Here is a 17,752-nt window from a genome sequence, read left to right as displayed (position 1 = left end):
ACCTTAACATCATGCGATATTATAGTCTACCGTTTTGTACGGAGAGCCAAACGTTCCAAAAATGTCGAAAAAGAAAGTGAAGTGTCAAAGTTAATATATATATGTCCAATTCGACATCAACATTTTACAACTCCATATGAACATGTCGAAAAAGAAATACAAATACAATATGTCTTTACATCCATCAGTATGTCAAATTCAACATAAGAATGCCGAAAACTTGTAACTTGTGACATTTATGGAACGTCTGGCTCTCCGTAGTTTTGCTTCGATTTTTATCAGGTTGATGCAGACACCTATAAAATTAAAAACGGAATCAGGATTATTAAGTTTAAATTTTGAGACGACAGATGACCCACGCGCTGCACATCATGATCCAACGTCAACACCGAAGCGAGGCGCTCCTTCTTGTGGTGCTGCTCGTAGCACCATCATACACATTTGCAGGTAAGTCTTATTTTCATGTTATATAATGGGAAGCCATATCCTAAGCTTGGAGCTAATCTTTCAATTTTAAATCGAACTACAGATATCGTAAGGTTAAAGTACTGGCGTTTTTGAAACACGTCTGCTTCAATCTATTCCTTTTCGACAATGTCCAAATGCTTGACAGTTTAGATAGTTTCTTGTTGCATATAATGTGGTTATACTTGGCTTTCATGGATTTTATCGCTCTGATAGAGCATGGTATCGACAAAGGAAAAACGTTACATTGGAAGAAGGTAACCACGTACTGACCAGGCCCCAAGTAGCGCAGCTGTTATAGCTCCACCTTGCATCTATCGAGTATGGCACACTCTGGGAAAGGCATATAGTATCCCACAGAGCTCTAGTGGAGTCCGATTCTGAGCCGCGTCCCTGTCTAGAGGACCCCTGAATAAAATCTTCAATTGGTACCCTCATTGGTTCGCCCTGATTATACTGGCCATTGTTCCAGCCAATAAATTCCATGGGGTCAAAAGAAATACTGCCCCAACATTCAGCATTAAATGAAAAAGGGGGGGGGGGAAAGGACGGTTGCTCGTAAAAGGTTATTTTCTGTGTTATGGTTCGTGGTTTATCATGCATTGCAAGTATTGAAAGTTTAGCTTTTGAAATCCCAGTAGCTTACTTGTCCAACCGGTGCTTTTTTGAATACATTTGATTTTGATACTACAAGACACAAAACGTCCCGGAACTGTTCCTGATCATAGTTAATAAATGATATCATTTGAATGTGGAGACATTGCTCGTATCCTTTCAACGGTTGCTCTTTAAAATTCAAACCGTCTCAATGACACCAAAAATGTTTTGCTATTGGAATGACCAATTTGCAACTAGTCCTCACTGGCAGCATACAGCTCTCGTGTATTCTGTATATACGTAAAGTCTATACACAGATTCTACGTAGATATTCTCGCAGTATAACTTACATGCATATATGATATTGCGGGAATACTGGAACACATTAATATTATTATGATTATATTTGTTTTGGGGGCACAAAAGGTTCGAAAATTGACTAGAATTCTTATTGTAACAAATGATTAAACACATTATTCAGAATCATGTCTGGCGGCGTAGAATGTAGCAAGGTCCCAAACAAATGTCACTGACATATCTGCTCAGCATTGTAGCATTAAAAGCATAAAGATATTGTATTCCATTGTTTGGAAAAAAAAATTGTTAACTTTCTTTTGTCAATTCTGTCTTGTGCGAGTTGTCCACGAACAACTCCAGGAGGTCCAGTGATGTTATAACTATTGGCGTTGTTTACCGTTCTCCTAACAGCAGCAAAGATAACGATATCTTGATGTTTGCTCCCATTAGAAAAAAATATTGGGGTCACAAAACTACTTTTCTTGGTACAAACACACTTTTGGATTTAAAAAAAATTGCTCCGATTTTTTTCTTTTTGTCGGAACATAGAGACGTCGGGACATAGAGACGTCGAAACATAGAGACGTTTATGGCAAGCCAAATGCTCAATAAATCGAGAAACATGGATTTTCGGTCGAAAAACCATGTTTATCGACCGATAAACCACGATTATCACTCGAAAAACCATGTTTATCGACCGAAAAACCATGTTTATCGACCGAAAAACCATGTTTATCGACCGATAAACTGGTTTTTCACCGAAAAACCATGATTATCGGCAGATAAACATGGTTTCTCTGAGAAACATGGTTTATCGAACCATAAACAGGGATTTTCATTAGATATTCCATGTTTTTCTTTCGAAAATCCATGTTTTTCTTTCGAAAATCCATGTTTATCGGCGATAAACCATGTTTATCGGCGATAAACCATGTTTTTCGACAGATAAACATGGTTTATCAGCGATAAAAATGGTTTATCGCCGATAAACGTGGTTTATCGACTGATAAACCATGTTTTTCGTCGAAAATCCATGTTTATCGGCGATAAACCATGTTTATCGACCGATAAGCATAGTTTATCGGCGATAAATCATGTTTTTATATTTAGCGACTGATGAAAACATGCCGGAACTACTTCCAAAACTCTACATGTTATGTTAGTATATATATGATAAATCTTTAGTTCCGACGCCGCATGTGGGCGACTGCCGTACGCAAACTTCGTATGGGCCCGGTCCTTTCCATAATTAGGAACAACGAAATATGGCCCCGTTACCGATGTGAAACTGTTCATGGTGTTCACCGAGTTGTATCTCCTGATAAATTCTGCGTTGGCGCCTTTGCCGAATAGAGAGGAGAGAGTATCAAATTCCCAACCCTCTGTTGACAATTTCATACACAGACTTTCCAGCTTACTGCGGAATTTTTGTACTGTAATGTAAATAAAATCTTATATAGCGCACTATACGCGCGATGCATCTGTGCGCTTTACAAACAATCTAGAAAATACAATGCCAAAACAGGTTTGACTTTGCTTAGCCATTGGACTATTGTAAGCCTTTATATTATGCAGTTAGGCTATTTCCATAGAGTTATAAACGAGTTCCTATTATGCTCAATGGCTGTTTCCTATGACTTTAACGGTCTTCTGTATACACGGGCGGCGATTTGTTTCAAATATTGGGGGGGGGGGGGGGGATTGGCTTGGGTGCCGGCGGGGAGCATCTTTCATCCCCAAAATTGTTTGCACACTTCATGGTATTTTGTATATATACATATATACTGGTTGCTACCGTACAGCTCTATATTTTCCTTTTAAATCGGCAAACCAAATTTCATTACGGATGCGGTCCGTCTAGCTAATTCATTTCGAAAAGTCAAAACAACTTTTGGTGAAAGTCTGTGATGTTTTTTGGTGATATTTAGAAACAAATTGTGACACGGTTAGACAGGTGCGTAGCGAGGAATTTGCCAAGGAAGGGGCCAAGCTTGTAGGTAAACTACCTAAGCGTAGCGCCACCATGAGTTGGCGCGAAGAGTATAAGAAAATTTAGTTCGAAAATTGCTCCCACATTGCTGTCAATGGCACTTCCCAGGCCTTGTTAGTTGCATATCACGCTATAATGGAAAAGTTTCTTGAGATTACAAACTCAACCTGCAATTGGTTGTAATATGACCTCTTTTTACCAATTACTGTAGTTTGCAACGCCTGCCACATATTCTTTCTTAGTATGAAGGTCTTTGTGTGAACGCTGTATGATGAACTACCTGTAGACATGAACATAACCACACAGTGTTTACTCAAAGAGCCTAAAGCTATGCAGGATAATTGTGCAGTCTAGAACTTTAAAGGTTGATTTACGACCGTGTCAGATCGATGACGGTGTACTATTACTAAGCCTGTGCGTTGCCGATTATTATTCCGCACTTGTCCATATGCGGACTGTGCGGGACCGTAGCTATGTTTTTACGCGATAAACATGGTTTTTCGGCGATAAGCATGGTTTATCGGCCATAAACCATGTTTCTCGTTAGATAAACATGGTTTTTTGGCGAAAAACCTTGTTATCGCTCGAAAAACCATGTTTATCGCTTGAAAAACATGGATTATTGCAGATAAACATGGATTGTCACAGATAAACCATGTTTATCGCCAAAAAACCATGTTTATCAGTGATAATCCATGTTTCTCAAGCGATAAACATGGATTCTCTCCGATAAACCGTGTTTATCAACCGAAAATCCATGTTTATCGGTCGATAAACATGGTTTTTCGACCGATAATCCATGTTTTTCGATTTATTGAGCAATTGGCTTGCCATGGACGTCGGAACATAGGGATGTCACCGCTGCGAAAAGTGATGTTGCTATAATGGGCGACTTTAAGTTTCCTGCAGACATTAATTGGATAGATGGTTCCGGTGTTAGGATGGGTAATAACTTTCTAGATGTTGTGCAAGATTGCTCTTTACATCAGCATGTTACTTTCCCTACTAGGGGGATAACATCCTTGATCTTGTATTTAGTTCTGATCCAAGCAATGTTGCTGATTTGACGGGTCTAGGAAAACTAGGAACTAGCGATCATGATATACTAGCTTTTGATGTCATTTGTTAGTTCGTAAATTATGTTAGCAAGGAAAAAGTCCCTGATTTTACGAGATCAGATACAGAGGCAATCATGATATACTAGCTTTTGATGTTATTTGTAAGGTCGTAAATTATGTTAGCAAGGAAAAAGTCACTGAGTTTACGAGATCAGATACAGAGGCAATTGAAACTTTACTGACGGGTACAGATTTGATTAATTTGTTTAGAGATATGAGTGCTTCTCAGTCTTGGATTGTTTAGCTGATAAGTTAAAGGTCATTATGGAAATCATGTTCCATGGCAGAATCGTCGTGGTAAAAGCAGTATGCCTTCCTGGATGAATAAGAAAGTAAGATGTGCAATTAGGCAAAAACGTAGCATGTGGAAGTTGTTTAGGAGGACTAATTTTGAATCATCAGCTGAAGGTACACCGCTTAGTCTCTGATGCAAAATTGAATTTCGAAAATAACATTGCCTTAAATATTAAGGATAACCCAAAGACCTTCTTTCTTATGTCAGGTCAAAGCAGAAAGTTAAAGATGCAATTCTTTCTCTGGTGACATCCCTATGTTCCGACGTCTATATGTTCCGACGTCTCTATGTTCCGACAAAACGAAAAAAATCGGAGCAAATTTTTGTTATCCAAAAATTTGTTTGAAATTGCCCTCATCCAACTAGAACGCCGTAGCATAATTATAAACAACCTAAAACAATAATCTTTTTTACTGCCGCTTACAATACAGGAGACCATCTTGCTGGTACGAACAAAAAACTTGGTGTCATGATAAAAAAATACCTGGAATTGTTATAATACTTTGTGACTTGAAACTAACAGATGATCGTTTGTGAATCATTCATGTAACGAAAACCCAACAAATTAAATAAACAGATTTCAACGTTTTATCACGTAAGACTACCTATCGAGTTCCTATATAGTTATAAACATCTGTCTACGATAAACTTTGAAGACAAACTTTGATAGACAAAAATCAATGAATTTAGTTTGTCTTTAACTACTCTCTCTCTCTCACTGTTACAATCTTTCATATTTGCCAATATATTTTTGGACTTTTTTTATTTCTATGTTGTGAAAGTATTTTTTGTACCAAGAAAAGTAGTTTAACGACACCAATATTTTTGTGTCCAAAATTTGTTGTGACCAAAAAATTTCGGACCAAATTTTTTAAGACCAACATTTTGTGGATGAAAAAAAAATATTGTCCCGAATTATTTCTTTTTGTCGGAACATAGAGACGTCGGAACGTAGAGACGTCGGAACATAGAGACGTCGGAACATAGAGACGTCGGAACATAGAGATGTAACCGTTTCTCTTAGGGCACCACAGGCAGATAATATAGTTACTATAGCAGGATCTTGCAGATCTTTTGAACAACTATTTTGTGTCGGTTTTAACAGGAGGGAAGACATCAGTAGTATTCCAGATTTTCATTGGGGAAGTGATGGTCCTAAACTGGATACGGTCTTATTTTCGGATGAGGTTGTCTTTGTTTAACGCTTCTAAAGCTTCTAGACCTGATGCAATCCATCCGTATTTGTTGAAAACTTTTGCACACCATTTCTACGTTCCACTCTCATTGGTTTTTAGTAAATTTATGAATGACGGTTATGTTCCTAAGGACTAGAGATGTGCTAATATTACCCCAATTTTCAAGAAGGGTGATAAGTCTAAGCCCTGTAATAATAGGCCCGTTAGTCTCACTAGTGTTGTTTGTAAAGTCATGGAGTCTATTGTTAAAAAGTCTACGATCAGTCACTTCAGTAGTCAGTCTTTGATCAGAGAGTCTCAACATGGCTTTTGTCAAAAAAGGTCTTGTCTCACTAATATTCTTGAGTTTATGGAAGATGTAACCAGCTCACTAAATAGGCAAAAGTCTGTTGATTTTGTGTTCCTGGCATTTCAGAAGGCTTTTGATAAAGTTCCCCGCCAACGTCTTTTACTTAGGCTGAAGAGTATGGTTATCAATGGGAATTTACTGTCTTGGATCGAGAATTGGCTTGGTAATAGGACACAGAGGGTGGTAATTGAAGGCTGTGCTTCTTCTTGGCAGGACGTTACTAGTGGGGTTCCACAAGGGTCTGTTTTGGGTCCCTTGTTGTTTGTTGCCTATATAAATTACATTGACGGAGATATTTTTCTGGTCTGAGGGATGACAAATGCTTTTTAATATTGATAAATGCAGGTGATGCATATTGGTAGTAGTAACCAATAGTATACATACAATCTTAATGGTGAGGAGTTGCAGGAGGTCTTTGTTGAAAGAGACCTAGGTATCAACATTGACTCATCTCTGCAACCTTCTAAACATTGTCTCGAAGCTGCTAAAAGAGGTAATAGGGTTTTAGGTATGATCAAGAGGAACTTCAGTTTTCTGAAAGAGGATATAGTTGTTAGGCTTTATTAGCAGTTGGTTAGGCCTCATCTGGAGTATGTTGTGCAGGCTTGGAACCCATATTTTGCTAAGGATAAGGCAGTACTGAAACAGGCCCAGAGGAGGGTTACTAGGATGATTAGTTCCTTAAAGGGTGTTCCTTATTATAGGCGGTTACAACTGTTGAATCTAACCACATTAGAGCTTAGGAGGTTACGTGGTGACTTGATTCAGGTTTTCAAGATTGTGTATGGTTTTGACAATTTATCCAGAGGTCATAGTCTTAAACTTCAAAAGTCACAAAGTAGGATTAATATTCGGCATAACTTTTTTAATAGGGTTGTGAATGAGTGAAACGGTTTGCCTGAGAAAGTTGTACTTGCAAGTAGTGTGAATGGGATTTAGAATGCTTTGGACAAGCACTTTAAGCTATCTAACCGGGTCTGAGTGTTTGAGTGTTTTTCCTTTTCTCCTTCTAGGGTCCTTGATGGGGACTTGAGTGTCCCTTGATGATTTCTTTTCTACTTAACTAAACTAAACTAAACTCAATCTTACATTAATGCCCACAGTAGGTTAGGACCAGCAATCTACTGTACCCTACCCCATTTGTGCCACCGCAATGTGTACATAACCTTCACATGTTGGAGGACACAGTCATTGTGCCCCTCCTTAATATGTTAGTCCACCTGCCAACAAATTTGATATTTCTGTCTAAAGGCCTGGTAAGATGTATATGAGAAGAAGGCTACGTGCTCGATCGTCACAGTATTTACCACTGACTAATGTTAATTCGTCGAGATATAGAACACTATCATGATAATTTCATTTATGTTTCAAATTCATAAAGTGCATGTGTCGTACCATTGTCCTTTAAACATTTAAAATTATCAATAGTGTCTGACCACAATTAATTGCTCCATTTTCCTAGGATAATCAAATTATCAATAGTGTCTCCACGGTGAGTGCATCATACATACGTACCACAATTAATTCCTCCATTGTCCTGAAACAGTCATATTTCACAATTGTCTCCACAATTGTCTCTACAAGTGTCGCACCATTTTAATTGCTCCATTATCCTCAAATACAATTCTCCACCTTCCAAGTTATCAACTAACATATCCTACCCACCATATGATCGTTGATGGCTAGGACTATCATGGCTAATACAAATTTACCCACGATGATCGGTTAGTTTTGGGCGTCTGAATCTTCCTCGTTCATCCACGAATTTCAATCCTCCTGAACTTTACGCCATCAGTAATTAATGTCATCGTCTTAATCCAACATCAAACATTTAAAAACTAATGATGACGGAAAACATGACAAACAGTCACTTCAGTCCATTTACTTTCCTTGACGGTTACGGTAACCTTTCGGGTGGATGTTCACTACTCTAATTGTGGTATGGAACATGAAAACTATAACCTTCTTGGAAAAATATAACCTTCTTAGAAAAATAAGCAGGTATCCATTTTCTGCTGATTAACATTGTCAAGTGAAAATTTGGAAACAGAAAATACATTTCTCAGTTTAGAAAAACTTATAAATAGCTGCAAAAGTTCATCTAGGTTATGTTAGGTTGAGTTAAAACTTGTACGAAAGTTTTAGTCGCTAATCAAAATCCCGATAATATTCTAATGTACTTCCCCAATGTGCATGGTTTTGAGTATCCTTACCAAGTTAGAGAAAAGAGTTGTTGAGGGCAATCCAAACATGCCGTGGTCTTCCCTGGCATCGAATTGTATGTAACTTAATAGATAACAAAATGCTGATATCACATCCAGTCAATGAATAGCAGCTATCATGTAGGGTTCATGGTGCGACAGATAATGGGCATACATACATACACACTTAGGAAATTACTGAGACATAATGTACAACATTGTTTTTACAGATGATTGTATGTCTGGACAATTCGATGCAATAACAAGAACCTCTGATGGAAAGACGTACGCATTCAAGAATGAAAGAGTGATTCAGTTGAACGACGCAGGTACGGATGTTGCCTCTGGGTATCCTAAACGCATATGTGAGGTCTTTCCCGGTCTTCCAACAAATCTCGACGCTGCAGTTTACTGGCCTAATGGTAAAACATACTTCTTTAAGGTAAGTTGTAACCTGTAAGATATACTGTAGTTTAATAAAAGGGCGAGAGAATCTTCCTTTTAATATCTACACCGCTTAGTATAGAAGAGACACCGTCTACTACATGAGGTAATGGCATTTCCGGTTCATGTTTTAAATAGTAATTAAGTTTAAGAATGTCAACAACCTTATGCATTTTTATCGGAATGGTCGTTGATTTTATACCATTGTGTCAGGCATGGTGCACTTTCGCAATAGCTGATGTGAATTCGTTTTAAAACTAAACATCCACATGGGCGGAAACATCTGCAACTGGTTTCACTCAAACATTTATCGTTATATACTATACAAGTCAATTATCACTTCAAATCATCGTTAGTGGTCTGTTCATATTACAAATAAAGGGCACAAACATCACCATTCTCAACAACAGGCAATCTCTATAGTTTTAACTTTCAAATACCAGTTTTCTTATCGCTGACAGGGAAATCAATACTGGCGTACATCTGGAACCACAGTAGATAACGGTTACCCCTTAATAATTGCATGTGGGTGGCCAGGACTACCAGACGACATTGACGCGGCCGTCGTTTGGGGAAGAAATCGCAAGGGATATTTCTTCAAAGGTGAGCTAACTCCTTCAGTGCATCGAAATTTCAAACGAAATTTCATATCCGCCGGGTCTTAATATAGCATGGATGTTTCGTTTATGTAAATGTTTTCATTACCTGTTTCTGGAAGACCAAAACAACTCATTTAAGGGTTTGATTCAGTGTACTTCTCGATAGTATGGCTACTCGCAGTTGACTGTTTGCGGAGATACCACACTACTTTAAACATGATAAATATCGATAGCCTATCGCTCACACTAACTTTCTGCTTCCTTGTTTCTGTATCTTCTCTATTGCATCCCAGGAACACAGTATTGGCGATTCAATCCTGACAACGACAGCACAGAAAGAGGTTACATAGATACCAATACTCATTGGCCGGGGTATAATCAAGGTACTGTAGATGCTGCCATTCAGTGGAGTAATGGTCGCACGTTCCTCTTCAAGGATGAACTCTACTGGCTTTATAACGATGCTAATGATTTAGTTGACTCTGGCTATCCATTGTGGACTACAAAGCATTGGTTGGGATGTCCAACCAACGGACCAACGGTTTCGATGTAGAACAAATGCCTCTCAAACGCATGTCTCTAATGGATTCTGCTGTGGAAATCATATTGAATCTACATGTTACGTGATCTCTAAGATATTGAATTACTCTCTGCTTGGTAAATAATGCATGTAAGATTAATTGTACCTGGTAATCACTATTCTGGAGACATTTCCTTTTACTAAGTCTTGTCTTCTGATTGTATAATGTTGTCATAGTAACTATTCAGAGGTAACCCTCGTAGAGTGACATACGTGACAGTTTTATTTTAAATTGGAAATGCATGCGATAAAACTGAATAAAGCAATCTAGAATGCAATCAGTCCATATTTTGTTTGTTTTATTCGTCGTATAATCGTTACTTAATATTACCTTCGGGAGTTTTCCTGGTTTTTACGAGTTTGTAGTCATCTACGTTATTGTCTTTCATGCTAAGCTTAAAACGATCAGTTCATTGAGATTTGCTTCTTGTGTCTGCGTTTTCCCCATTTTATTGTTAGGGAATATGAGAAAGTGTCTAATGTTGATAACGACGAGAAAGAAAGAACGCTCCTCTCTACGTTGTAGCCTAGGCCTAAGTTAGCCTAGGCCTAAGTTAGCCTATAGGCCTAAATTAGACTTAGTATGCAGTAAGTTAGATAGATTGAGCAAAGAAACAACAAATTTGGCACATCAAAGGCTGGTGCTTGATGCCAGTCGGAAGTTGTGAAGGATTTTCGACCCTAGTAAATTTCATACATAGCAACAGACGGGCCAAGGAAACTACGTTTTCACGTACATATGTGTGGCAGACACTACTTGGATTACTTCTCTAAAAAAGGTACCATTTTTAGGTACGTTAATTAAATTCTGGTCAGCGATATGTAGGATAGGTTGCATTTTAATGAAATTCTTAATACAAAGAATATTGAAAGCTTAGAAAACATTCACTTTGATCATGATACATGTCTAACCAGTTTCTCCAATTGTATCACTAACATCAAGCAATAGTCCACTTGCAACAGTTTACTCCTTAACGATTCAAGACCAAAGTCATCCACGTCACCTCCCAGTTAAGAGATTCGAGTAACCTACCTGACCTCACTGTTGGTACAGATGTCATAACTCCTTCCGAAAATACACGTGATCTTGATGTCTTGCTTGACGAATGCGAAAACATATTCAGAACACTTGTCGTTCAGCAGCTGCGTATGGTATTTACAAAATTGGTAAACTCATGAGGTATCTAGATCAAAGGCTCAACTGAACGACTGGTTCACGCTTTTGTTTCCTTGCCAGTTTCTCATATAGCTCCCCTTCGGAGAATTCAGAACGCTGCTGCGCGCCTAGTCTCACTCACTAAAAAGTTTGATTACATCACTCCTGTGCTCCGTTCATTGCATTGGCTTCTCTCAGCGCATCCAGTTCAAGATCCTACTTCACACCTACAAAGCGATCAACGGGCTTGCCCCACAATATACCACTGACCTGCTTACTCCTGCGCGTCGGTCAACTACAGTTACGCTTCGCTATACCTTTCATGCGCATTTGCAATTAACTCCTGGTCCACGTAGCCGCAGTCGTTATTGCGATCGTGCCCTTTCTGTCGCTGCACCTTCTCTTTGGAACGAACTCCCATTTCACGTTCGTGACTCTCTCTCCCTTTGTATTTTCAAGAAACAACTTAAAACATTTCTGTTTGATTCCTAGTTTCATTTTCCCCTTGGTTTCCTGTGTCTCTTTCCTACTTTGTAAAGCGCTTTGAAACGCTGTATTAAGCGCTATATGAAATGTAATTTATTATTAATATTATTATTATTCAAAACAATCACAATTCAAGAAGATTGCAATACGAAGTTAAAGCTTTTTACGAACACCTACCGTGAAGGCATCATGAACCAGCTACTGTGATCAACTCCTGTGTCACCAAAGAAAAAAAGCGGCCCCTTCCAGGCTAATAATACTGAAAGTTCCACAGGTTATAATTTAGAACACACTCTGCCAAAATTCTGGCTATAAAATACCATTTTCCTGTGCCGTGTGTAACTAACTATTTCGGGCGTCTTGCCTGAATTCTTTCCGCCCCTCCTAACGAAGTGGTCACCTGAGATGTTAACGTGTGACTGACTATCTAGCTGCAATATTTTAACTATCCCCAGATACTTAGCATTCTTGAGCGTAATGAAATAAAGGGGATTTGCCTAATTCCTAGCCTTAACTGGCTTAACATACCGTTGCCTTCGAGATGGCTGCATCTGAACAATAACTTACTACAAGGAACTATATTAGGAATTTCTTAGTGCTGACTATAATGAAATGCACAAGAGAGGAGCATAAGAAATGTTTGGAAGGTCAAATGACAGACAGTTGAGAGTTTCAGGCTTTTAGTTTAGAGTTTCTGATTCTAATGTGACATCCTGATATGGATAAATTGAGTGTTAATCCAGTCAACTGAGCAGGTGACATCCTGCGATCAAGAATGTTATCGACTTAGGGACAAGGCACAGAGATATGGTTCCCAACTTAATTTGTGGAATGCTGTTCTCCTTGGGATAAGTATTACGTCTACCAACAGAATGCCTCTTTAAAAATGTATTCATAGGAATACCTAAAACCACTGCAACACATCTTTGATATATTTATATATATATATATATATATATATATATATATATATATATATATATATATATATATATATATATATATATATATATATATATATATATATATATATATATATATACATGCACCGACGGGAAGACAGGCAGTTTGGCATGAGAAACTCTGCGAAAGTCCGTCTTACCAATGGACCGATTGAACTCCAGCGGTTAGAAGGCAGCAAGTTACCTTTGAGGAATTATTCTTCCTTTCACACTCCATCCACATTTCAACCCTTGAAATTGTCTATAAATTTGGACAACTGCAAATATAAAATGTTGGCCCGTCCTCGTAGTTGATTACATTTCAAGAGTGGGGCACACCATATAACACATTGTATAATTTTTTTCTACAGGTTTTGATTTTGTAAATGAAAATTTGAGATAAAGAAATGGACTGGAGCGGGACATATATAAATACTTAAGTTTGATTCTCATTCTCAAATGTCAACAGGTAGCCATTTAGCAGTCTCCTAACTTGATGCAATGAACCTAAAGGCATTGAAGACTCGCCCCAAACCGCGTGCGGCCATCTGAAAAAGTTAACTTTCTGCTGCTTGCAAGCGACGTTTTATTCGTGTCGTTACAAAATGCAGACAGTAATGAAACGTGATACCTTGTTATCTTTAGCTGGACCTGAGGTGTCCATCGCTTTATCGTTTGTATACTGTGCTGTGGGTATTGACCGCAGCTGTATGTACTGACTGTACACTCTAATTACCGACGGTAGCAAGCTGTGTGTGTATTTTCTGGGATCGATGGTGGTGTTAAACACTTCCGTTACACCTCATTCGAAACCAGGTCAAATGACCGGCATTAGACGTTTCTATTGCGCGAGTCTTCACACCCTTTAATATCCTTGGTTACTTCAATATCACCTCTGAACATTTCTACCACACTACTTACTTCCAGTCCATATCTGCTGTTAATTGTTGAACTGGTGGAATTTAAATGTATCTTACTACACAAGGCTCACTTGTGTATGGGAGACATCATGTGGTTAGCGTAGTGAGTGACACGAGCGGAGATACAGAACGGTTTTTTTCTTTTAAAGAAAATAGTATATAGGAATAAAATATAGTCGAAATACTGTTGAGAGGGCTCTTGGAGTTAGATATCAAAGTTTAACTACGCCTTCTTAATAGGAATAAAAGTGGAAGACATGGTAAGATGTTTAATTCTGATAATTGACTGTGTGGTCAGATGTAAGGCGAATAGTGGAGTAACGAGGTACAGCGTCCGCTCACGATTGGTAGGTAAACAGCCCAGCCGAACAACAGTATAGCTAATGTGTGCATTTAATTTGAGTGCGAACAGTTATCATTCATAAACAGAAATACCTTGTTTACTCTCCAATGACGATTGGTGAGAGTTACATCTAACAAGATACCGTTTGTCTTCTTTCTATAACAATTAACTCTGAATTCATTCTGAGGACGGCGGGAAAGACATTTAAATCAGTATCTCGTCATCACAGGCATAAAAGTCACAGGCCTTGGCTAGTAATACTAGTATTACTTGCCATCTTCTCCTCATTTCATTTATATATTGTACAGGTATTAGAACAATTATACCTCTCCTCTTGTAAATAGTGTAGCCTAAATAGCTTTGAGATATACTTAACAGTAGTATATATCCAGGTACTATAACGCCCCCCCCCCCCTCTCAGGACTTCAAACGGGGCCAACTCGGGGCCCCCGTTTTCTTTAGCATTCTATCAAGAGTCCAAACAGTGTACAATTCATAATAACATATACTGTATGACCATTATTCAATGTTATCAACAACAACCAATAAATCATTAAACTTCAATAAAGATTTCCGGTTATGCCATCTGATATCCAAAGCATTTTGCTTACAATTAGTTTGATACATAAACTTTTCTTTTAGATAAAAATTCTTTAAATCAGTTTTACTAAAGCTGAAGGAAGGTTTCTCATTTTTAACCTTACTTTTGTCAACACAAAATTTCAGAACCAGAATGATGTTATTAAACACATAGTCTTTGTACAAATAATTTCCAAACAGAACAAGCTCTTTACTGACTGCAATATTGATATTCAGTTTGATTTGAACCCAGTTTTGAAAATGCCTCCAACCTTTCTGGGTGAAGCCGCATTCCCAAAATAAATGAATTAAACTCTCATCTGCCACACTACAAAAAGGGCACAATGGATCATTGGTTTTGAGAGTATTTGTCCCTAAAACTCTGTTAAGAAGACGAAATTGAAACCAACGGAGCTTCACCTCAGAAGTACATTTCCAGTTGTATGAGCACACCTTATACCAATCTACTTTAGAAAGAAGTGAATACATTTATATTGGACCTTATTATTTGTTAATAAAATATTATTAAACTTTTGGATCCATAATAGAACAGTTTTTATATGAAAGCCTTGAAATTGGAGTGCAAGAGAATTATTTCTCTGACCTATAAAAGACCAGAAAAGGATTTCTCTATTGCCTTTTTAATACCATGCAAGTGAAGAAAATTTGTTCTAACATCATATTTTGTATAAATCTCATCAGCAGATAAGAACTCACCTTAGAGTTTATCAGATAGTTAACATATAATATACCATGTCTTTGCCAATCTTTATACAAAATGCATATATTACCCACCTTAATTTTTTTCATTGTGCCAAATACTGGAACTTAAAACCTCATGAATATTTTGGGGGTTGAGCGAAACGATGAAATCCTTTCAGGCTGAAAAAACACTTTTCCAAAAGGTATTTTTACTTTCTTTAATAACTCTATCCAAATAAGTACCAGAAGAGTAATCAAGATTACAATTAGGAGTATTGACTTTATATAAATTATACACCTTACTGTCAATGTTATATTTAAGCAATTATCTACGAATCCAAGTAATCTTAAGTGCCTTATCGAAAGGTTCAAATTGAATCATGCCAGCACCCCCTTTTGTAACGGGAAGCGCCATTTGATTTCTACTGATCCTACCTACTTTACCTCTCCATAAAAAAAGTTATGAACTTGGAATTAATTTAGTTTTTGAAAGAGAATTTTCAGTGCCATCTAAAATAATAGTTGTGTCATCGGCATATTGTAAAACTTTATATTCCATATCACCTATGATAATACCCTTAATATCCGCACAATTATTAATGGCAATGTTTAAAATCTGAGAACACAGAAGAAAAATATAAGGTGAAAGACCATCCACTTGACCGTATCCAGATTTAATATAAAAAATCGGGTCATGTGGCCATTGACCAAGACTGAAGATTGTGCATTTTTTGTAAAAAACTGAGATCAATCTTTTAAAGCCTTCCCCAAAATTAAACAAATTTAGCGTTTTGAAAATACATTCATGTGAAACTGAGTCGAATGCTTTTTCAAAATCGATTAAGAGTTAGAACCTGGAATATTATTTAACTCAGTGTAACTCATAATATCGTCAACCTGTCTTATATTCTCCCCAAGGAATCTATATACCTGCAATAAACCCTGACTGATCAGAACTAATCAAATGAGGTAAAACCTGCTTTAACCTGTTGGCAATACATGATGATGCAAGCTTGTAGGATACATTAAGGAGAGAGATTGGACGCCAGTTTTTAAAGAGATGGCGTGGCTTTTGCCCATTTGGAAGCAATGTAATTAAACCACGTCTTTATGTGATTGAAAGACAACCAGTATCATAGGATTCATTTAGTGACCTTAATAAAAACCATGAGAGATCGTTAAAAAACACTTTATAGAATTCAACAGTATAACCGTCTAAACCAAGACTCTTATTATCACTCATCTTTTTGAGGGCACTTAGAAGTTCATCATGCTGAATTGGGCCATCAAGACCCTCACTTTGTTCATCATGTAAACAAGTAAAATTATCAGTTTTTACAAAGTCTTGTAACATAACATCATGGTTATTTCTTGTATCATACTACTTTTGTAAAAACCATAAGTTTCATCTAAAAATGGCCTTGTTGGTAAATTTACAAATACCATCCGATCCAGTAATTGTTTGAATCGTTTTATTTGCACAATTTCTTTTCTCTAAACTCAAGAAATACGAGGACGGCTTTTCACCAGTTTCTAACAATTTGACCATGGACCGCAACATGGCCCCTCCATCTTTGTTTTACGCAAAGATTCAAGCTCTTTATTCTTGTCTTTGAGAATCTCAAGATGATTCAGATCAAAAATGTAATAATGGCGCTCAAGATTTTCAATTCGGTCAAAAGGTCAGATTCCCTGCGACTACCTTCCTTTTTCTTAAATGAGGAGTATGAAATTGATTTCCCCCGTATCTCTAATAAAAGAGCGTCGAAAAATAAGTTCTCACTGATAAGGAAATTCAAATCACGAGGATGGATATCAGAGATTCGCTCTGGATTATAGGGGGTAGCAGCATATTGTTGAATAACCTCTTTCATCTGGTGCTGCAGGACAGGCCCAAGTTGAACATGTTGCTAGAACGGACAGTCGCATCGATGACAGTGAAGCAGAAACAGTAAATGCCGAGAAAAACGCATGATGCGGTGAATGCGATGAGCACAAAATGAGTGACTCAAAAAGCGCACCGTGAGTAAAATGATGTCTTTTCATTCTGAGTGTCCAGGCTAGTTGTATTTTATGGATTTCTGGATATGGGAAGGCAACATTTTAAAAGAAAAATTGAGGTGGACTGAAGTGTTCGGTTGCATGCTTGGAAGGTATTGACATCGTCGTTCTTTCACCCATTATAAGCGCCTTCGTTGCGGAAAAGCAACTAGGAGATAAACCGACATATCAAATGGTCTCAAATTGTTTTCAGATTCCGCCCAGCATATTTTCATGGGAGGGTAATTAATACGTACGCTTGGTTACTCGACTACCAGCACTGCCTTAGGAGAATAAGGTCATCATACAATTTGTTGGATTAAAGATCTGCTTTATTGGCTCCAATTATAACACGCTATAGCATTTACACAAAGACCCTCATACAAGAAAAAAGTATGTGGCAGGCGCTGCAGACTAATTGGTAAAAAGAGGCCATTTTACGACCAAGGCAGGT

The 17,752-nt window shown here is 37.7% G+C and overlaps 2 protein-coding genes across 2 annotated transcripts in view; one reads left to right on the top strand and one right to left on the bottom strand.

Annotated features, from left to right (window-relative positions):
* The window catches only part of LOC139985093 (F-box only protein 9-like), a 256,710-nt gene that overhangs the window by 198,242 nt on the left and 40,716 nt on the right, over positions 1–17,752 (bottom strand). The window lies entirely within an intron of this gene.
* On the top strand, positions 292–10,409 carry LOC139985097 (uncharacterized). The gene is made up of 4 exons (XM_071999295.1): positions 292–447; positions 8,739–8,950; positions 9,414–9,555; positions 9,845–10,409. The coding sequence occupies exons 1-4, from the start codon at positions 351–353 to the stop codon at positions 10,102–10,104; spliced, it is 711 nt and encodes a 236-aa protein (XP_071855396.1). The 5' UTR covers positions 292–350; the 3' UTR covers positions 10,105–10,409.

Source organism: Apostichopus japonicus, chromosome 17 (genome assembly GCF_037975245.1).
Source record: "Apostichopus japonicus isolate 1M-3 chromosome 17, ASM3797524v1, whole genome shotgun sequence".
Taxonomy (NCBI): Eukaryota; Metazoa; Echinodermata; class Holothuroidea; order Aspidochirotida; family Stichopodidae; genus Apostichopus; species Apostichopus japonicus.
This window is presented reverse-complemented; position numbering and strand designations above follow the sequence as displayed.